General features: G+C 50.8%; 1 protein-coding gene across 1 annotated transcript; it reads left to right on the top strand.

The window, feature by feature from the left end:
• Nucleotides 1-1,720: 1,720 nt before the first annotated feature.
• LOC125529954 (phytochrome C) lies at nucleotides 1,721-6,795 on the top strand. Its single transcript, XM_048694377.1, has 4 exons — nucleotides 1,721-4,410; nucleotides 4,520-5,336; nucleotides 5,659-5,952; nucleotides 6,299-6,795. The coding sequence occupies exons 1-4, from the start codon at nucleotides 2,346-2,348 to the stop codon at nucleotides 6,540-6,542; spliced, it is 3,420 nt and encodes a 1,139-aa protein (XP_048550334.1). The 5' UTR covers nucleotides 1,721-2,345; the 3' UTR covers nucleotides 6,543-6,795.
• The last annotated feature ends 509 nt before the right edge of the window (nucleotides 6,796-7,304 follow it).

Raw genomic sequence — 7,304 nt, 5'->3', positions numbered from 1 at the left:
AAGTCGACGAGCCCGGATCGAGCCACAAGAAGAGCAAGCGTCACAAGAAGTAGATGATGATCAGCTGATCCTTTATGCTAGTTAATCATGCATGTAATATATAGTTTACTTTATTGGTGTGTGTGAAAATGTCATGTGTGTAGTAGCCACCTATGTAATTATGCATGTAATAGTTTACTTTGGTGTGTGCAGATGCCATGGTTGTAGTTGCCACCTATGTAAGTGGATGTTTAATTTGGTTATGCAAGCATGTCCTTATAAGTGTGTGTGTGTGTGTGTGTATATGTTGTTGTTCTGTACGCAATCCCATCGCACAACACACACGTCTTATTAGCAGCAACCGTCTGTGTTCTTATCGGCCTTCAGACACATTTCTGATTACAGACCTGTTTGTCCCGTATCACACACACTGTATTGAGTTGAACCGTTTTTGTTCTCATATCTCAACGCAAACAGTTCATCCGAGTGAACCGCATGCCGTATATCGCACACACCTTTGATCTGGCTGACCGTTTCTTTTGTGTTGCCTAATCACAAACAGTTCATCTGAGTAAACCGTATGCTGTGTATCGCACACGCCTCCATCTGGATGCCCGTTTCTTTTGTTCCTCCTCATCGCAAACAGTTCATTGAACTGAACCGTATGCCCTTCATCGCACACGCAACTAAAACCTGAATCGTGTTTGATGCATCCGTCGTCGCAAACGTTTTACACATTTCTGACGATTTTCATACAGCACCGTTTGCGATTATGGCATCGCACACAGTTTCTTGAAGGGTCTCTGATTGTAGTGTCGCGTTAGCAGCATCCTGCAGTAGTGGAAGACGCATGCGGATGGGCAAAAGGCTCAACAACCTGCTCCTACCTCCGTAGTGATCGACTGCGGGGACGACTAGCGCACCCCCCATCTCTTTGTATGCGCCCATGAAGTTCTCATTCACGCCCTCTCGCGTACGTGCTTGTGGGGCTACCCCTGTAACCGTCACATCTTTTTTCCCTCCTATCAATGCAATGATACGCAAAGCCTTTGCGTATTTGCGAAAAAAAATATCAAAGCCGGGTGATCATCGCTCGATCCAATCGCACTCCCATCCGTGGCAGCAATGACCACCGTGTCCCCTTGCCGTTGCCCCGCGCTACGTGTATACAGGCTCCACCTTAGGGCATCTCCAATGGTCGTAAGATAGTTGTTGGTAGAGTTTGTCACATAGGATTTTTGATGATGTGTCATACAATAAATGAGGAAAGAGAGGAAGGTTGTATGTACATGAACCAACACCCATTGCACAAGCTTCAATGTAGAATGAGAGAACACCCCACTTATTATCTCACATCCTATTGGGCAAACTAGATACAACCCATTGAAGTTGTTGTATGTTAAGGTGTTGGTTGATGACATGGAATATTTTACCAACAAGCTAACATACAAACTATTGGAGATGCCCTTAAGCACAAACCACAAATAACGGTCAACATTTTCTGACAGCGACCGACGCTTGCCACCCCATTTCTGTGCGAAAAGCAAAGCACGCACGCCGCATCTTGGCTCGAAGCATCACGCACCACACAGTTTTGGGAAAGGAATCGGGGAGCCCCGCGGACGATCTGGGCCGCACGCGTCCAATCCACCGGCCAAAGATGGACAGCCTGCTGGGCACTGGTACTACTGCTAGTTACTACGCGATGGCCCCGACAAGGCAACCCATTCTTCAATTATTCCGATCAAGTGGGAAGCGCCATCCAAATTAGCCGAGCTCGCACACTACTGCCGCGTCAGCTCTTGCGGGGAAGACGAGCCGCGCCGGAGTGACGTCGTACGGCTTCCCGTTCCCCTCTCGGTTTCCCGACGCCTCTCTTGGCTCACCCACCCGCCCGCCGCCGCCCTGCCACTTCCTCCGCGCGTGAAAGCCCACCGCGTATTCCCCTTCCCTTCGCTCTCCGACGCCGGGCGCCGCCCCGGCGGATCGAGCGGGCGGGCGGTTAGTTAGTTGCGCATCGCTGTTGCTTGCTTCTTCTACCGTTTGGCGCAGGGAGGAGGAGCGTGGGGGTAACATCGCTGTCCCACTCCCACCCGGGTGCTGCCCCCTCCTGTTCCCTTCTCACTCACTGCGTGTGCTTATCCGCGCCGGGCGAATCCAATCCCCCACTCTCCCCCGTCCTTCTCCAGAAAAGTCGCGGCTTTCCCCCCGCCCCCTCATGATTCCCGCCGATTCCTCCTCCGCCCATTTGCCCCTCCGCGTCGCAGAATCCCCCGCGCCACCGCTGCTGACCGTCGCGCGGTAGGGGGAGGGGCAGGAGCGAGGAGCCTAGCTCGGGGGTGGTCGTGGTGGCGACCGGCGGCGAGATGTCGTCGTCGCGGTCCAACAACCGGCCGGCGTGCTCGCGGGGGAGCTCGGCGCGCTCCAAGCACAGCGAGCGGGTGGTGGCGCAGACGCCCGTGGACGCGCGCCTGCACGCCGAGTTCGAGGGCTCGCAGCGCCACTTCGACTATTCCTCCTCGGTCAGCGCGCTCAACCGCTCCGGGGCCAGCACCAGCTCCGCCGTCTCCGCCTACCTCCAGAACATGCAGCGGGGCCGCTACATCCAGCCCTTCGGCTGCCTGCTCGCGATCCACCCGGAGTCCTTCGCGCTGCTCGCCTACAGCGAGAACGCCGCCGAGATGCTCGACCTCACGCCGCACGCCGTGCCCACCATCGACCAGCGCGACGCGCTCGCCGTCGGCGCCGACGTGCGCACGCTCTTTCGCTCCCAGAGCGCCGTCGCCCTGCACAAGGCCGCCGTCTTCGGGGAGGTCAATCTGCTCAACCCAATCCTCGTCCACGCCAGGACCTCCGGGAAGCCCTTCTACGCCATCTTGCACCGCATCGACGTCGGCCTCGTCATCGACCTCGAACCGGTCAACCCCGCCGACGTGCCCGTCACCGCCGCCGGCGCGCTCAAGTCGTACAAGCTCGCCGCCAAGGCCATCTCCAGGCTGCAGTCCCTGCCCAGTGGCAACCTCTCCCTGCTCTGCGATGTGCTGGTCCGGGAGGTAAGCGAGCTCACTGGCTATGACAGGGTGATGGCATACAAGTTCCATGAGGACGAGCATGGTGAGGTCATTGCCGAGTGCAGGAGGTCTGATTTGGAGCCGTATCTTGGCCTGCACTACCCGGCAACTGACATCCCACAAGCATCCAGGTTTCTGTTTATGAAGAACAAAGTGCGCATGATATGTGATTGTGCTGCAAGTCCTGTGAAGCTCATTCAGGATGACAACCTGTCACAGCCTATCAGCCTCTGTGGCTCGACCATGAGAGCACCCCATGGTTGCCATGCCCAGTACATGGCCAACATGGGCTCCATCGCGTCGCTGGTGATGTCGATCACTATAAACGAGGACGACGATGAGGATGGAGACACTGGGAGTGACCAGCAGCCGAAAGGCAGGAAGCTGTGGGGGCTGGTGGTATGCCATCACACGAGCCCGAGGTTCGTCCCCTTCCCTCTCAGGTATGCTTGCGAATTTCTCTTGCAAGTGTTCGGCATACAGCTCAACAAGGAGGTGGAACTTGCTTCTCAGGCAAAGGAGAGGCACATCCTCCGCACGCAGACGCTTCTGTGTGATATGCTCCTCAGGGATGCTCCTGTTGGGATATTTACCCAGTCTCCCAATGTAATGGATCTGGTGAAGTGCGATGGTGCAGCATTGTGTTACCAAAACCAGATTATGGTGCTGGGATCAACACCCTCTGAAGGAGAGATAAAGAAGATTGTCGCGTGGCTGCTGGAGTGCCATGATGGCTCTACTGGGCTAAGTACGGACAGCTTATTGGAAGCAGGATATCCTGGTGCGTCTGCGCTCGGTGAGGTTGTCTGTGGCATGGCAGCTATAAAGATCTCTTCCAAAGGATTTATCTTCTGGTTCCGGTCGCACACAGCAAAGGAGATCAAGTGGGGTGGAGCTAAGCATGAACCAGGTGATGCAGATGACAATGGCAGGAGGATGCATCCACGTTCTTCGTTCAGGGCCTTCTTGGAGGTAGTTAAATGGAGGAGTGTTCCTTGGGAGGATGTTGAAATGGACGCAATCCATTCTCTCCAGCTAATATTGCGTGGCTCCCTGCAAGATGAAGATGCTAACGACAACAATGCAAGGTCAATTGTTGAAGCTCCATCTGATGACATCAAGAAGATACAGGGGCTACTTGAACTGAAAATTGTGACAAATGAGATGGTGCGCCTAATTGAGACAGCAACTGCTCCTATATTGGCTGTCGACATCGTTGGTAACATAAACGGATGGAATAATAAAGTTGCAGAAATTACTGGATTACCAACCACGGAAGCCATAGGGATGCTTCTGGTAGATCTCGTGGAGGGTGATTCTGTTGAAGTGGTTAAGCAAATGTTGAACTCAGCTCTGCAAGGTTGTCACTATGTCTTGAATCTGGTCCTTTTATGCTTTCCAGCTTAGTTATAACATGTACATCATTTTTTGGTGACACATCTGTGTTTCATTTCTCCTTTATATTTCAGGAACCGAAGAGCAGAATTTGGAAATCAAGCTTAAAACATTCCATCAACAGGAAAGTAAGGGCCCTGTAGTCTTGATGGTTAACGCCTGTTGTAGTCGTGACCTTTCAGACAAAGTTGTTGGGGTATGTTTCGTAGCACAAGATTTGACAGGGCACAAGATGGTTATGGATAAGTATACCCGGATACAGGGTGACTATGTTGCAATAGTAAAGAACCCTAATGAGCTCATACCCCCTATATTTATGATCAATGATCTTGGTTCTTGCTTAGAATGGAATGAAGCTATGCAAAAGATTACTGGTATAAAGAGGGAAGATGCAATAGATAAGTTGCTAATCGGGGAGGTTTTCACTCTTCATGATTATGGATGCAGGGTAAAAGATCAAGTTACTCTAACCAAACTTAGCATACTGATGAACACGGTGATCTCTGGTCAAGAACCCGAGAAGCTTGCTTTTGGTTTCTTCAACACAGATGGCAAGTACATGGAATCACTGCTGACAGCAAACAAGAGGACAGATGCTGAGGGTAAGATCACCGGCGCTCTTTGCTTTTTGCATGTGGCCAGCCCCGAGCTTCAGCATGCTCTTCAGGTGCAGAAAATGTCTGAACAAGCTGCTACACACAGCTTTAAGGAATTGACATATATTCGTCAAGAATTAAAGAACCCACTCAATGGCATGCAATTTACCCGTAAGTTATTGGAACCGTCTGACTTGACAGAGGAGCAGAGGCAACTTTTTGCATCAAATGTTCTCTGCCAAGAACAGTTGAAAAAGATTTTACATGACAATGATCTAGAAGGCATTGAACAGTGGTAAGTGCTATTTTTTCAGCATCGTCTAAAAGCTGATAAGCTATTTTTTTCACTAACCCCAGTAAATTGTGTCTGTGCTGATGCAGAACTGAAACTACTAATATCTCATGTTTTTTTCCCTATCAATTGCATTTAATCTATGGAGTACACATGATATGCACTACTGGTTGCAAATTCTTAGACATGAGAACTTCCACCATTAACAAAATGCTTATAGTGCTAGAAAATCAATTCACACAACAGTTTAGCATGCCTTTTCCATTTACTTCTACATATGATAGAAAAATGATAGATTAAATATTAATTAATACTTTTTTTACAGCTACATGGAGATGAACACGGTGGAATTCAACCTTGAAGAAGCTCTGAATACGGTCCTAATGCAAGGCATGTCTGTGAGCAAGGAAAAACAAATTTCTCTTGATCGTGATTGGCCTGTAGAAGTATCATCAATGTACTTATATGGGGATAACTTAAGGCTTCAGCAAGTCCTAGCAGACTACTTGGCATGCACGCTTCAATTTACTCGGCCAGCTGAAGGGCCTATTGTACTCCAGGTCATTCCCAAGAAGGAACACATTGGTTCTGGCATGCAGATTGCTCATCTAGAATTCAGGTTAGCCCCTCCCACTTCTGTCCCTCCGCGCATGCCATAAATTGAACTAACTATATATATCAGAAGAACACATAGGGAACATGAGACACTTACTTTACGTGTACAGCATAAATATTTTTGGGATGGCGACTGTGCAAGTCCGGAGCCATCCCGGTCAGATAAAAATTATAGTGGTCAGCTTGTAAGTGACAGGAGGTTGCCCTTGCTCTTCTTTGGTAGTGTTTAGATTGCCTGATGAGTTTTCTGGGATGCAATGTCACTTAACTGAAAACAATCTGAAAGCGGTTTGCTGGATAGGCCAAATCTCCTTGAAAATAACAGCTGTTTAACCCATGAATCCATGCAGACTTGTCCACCCAGCACCAGGCGTCCCGGAGGCACTGATACAGGAGATGTTCCGCCATGGCCCAGGGGTATCCCGAGAAGGCCTCGGCCTGCACATAAGCCAGAAGCTGGTGAAGACGATGAGTGGCACGGTACAGTACCTCCGAGAAGCGGAGAGCTCGTCGTTCATCGTTCTGGTAGAGTTCCCGGTGGCGCAGCTCAATAGCAAGAGGTCCAGGCCTTCGACGAGCAAGAGTAACTTCTGAATCCCGACGACGGGTGTCCTCGAGGTGTGAACCAGGGCTATTGATTGGGTTGCGCAAAGAGCAAGCCCTTTGGGAGAGCCTAGCTGATGTATCATATGTGTAGCTGGGAACATGGGTTGTTCCCATCTTTGATGGTTGAGGAGGAGCTTAGCTAGCTTAGCTGTTGTTAGGTTTTTAGTGTAATTTTGACACGGCAACTCTACGAGTGCGCGATGAAATAAAATTAAAATATGTGCTTGTGTTCTTCGATCAATTCTCAGGTGGTTGCGAATTCAGACGTTCAGTCTGATTTGAGATTCTTGTTCTTCTGTATTTTCAGATACTGCAGTGCAGTTTGCAGAGTATACTACACTTGTGTGAAGAAAAAAATAAATAAACCATGCGTTTTAAACAGGCCTTGTAGCAGAGGAGGCTTTCACAAAGCCCATTAGACACTAGCCGTTGCTGGACCAGTTGTGACTTGTGACGGCGCTCTCCTGCTCTCCGAGCGACCGGTCATGGCGGGGAGTGGGAAGAGGAGGCGCGCGACGGTGCTCGACGACGACGAGCGGCGGGGGCGGCGGAGGCTGGAGGAGGCGGCCCTGCTCCTCCACAAGATCAAAGGTGCGAATCCCCTTCCCTCTCCTCGATCGACTGTAAACCCTCGTAATCCCCTTCGAATTGGGGTTGCAATCGGAGTTAACGCGGGTTTGCGCCGCCGCGCGCGTGGGCTGTCGGCGCAGGGCTGGTGGGCTGGGTGGGCGCGGCGGGCAGCGCCCGCAC

Source organism: Triticum urartu, unplaced genomic scaffold, assembly GCF_003073215.2.
Source record: "Triticum urartu cultivar G1812 unplaced genomic scaffold, Tu2.1 TuUngrouped_contig_5971, whole genome shotgun sequence".
Taxonomy (NCBI): domain Eukaryota; kingdom Viridiplantae; phylum Streptophyta; class Magnoliopsida; order Poales; family Poaceae; genus Triticum; species Triticum urartu.
The sequence above is the reverse complement of the archived record's forward strand: the minus strand, read 5'-3'. Positions and strand labels throughout refer to the sequence as shown.

Excerpts from the sequence above, each read along its gene's own strand:
- LOC125529954 (XM_048694377.1), top strand. The coding sequence starts at position 2,346 with ATGTCGTCGTCGCGGTCCAACAACCGGCCGGCGTGCTCGCGGGGGAGC. Across the intron at positions 4,411-4,519 it reads GTTGAACTCAGCTCTGCAAG|GAACCGAAGAGCAGAATTTG; the intron begins GTTGTCACTATG and ends TTTATATTTCAG. Across the intron at positions 5,337-5,658 it reads CTAGAAGGCATTGAACAGTG|CTACATGGAGATGAACACGG; the intron begins GTAAGTGCTATT and ends CTTTTTTTACAG.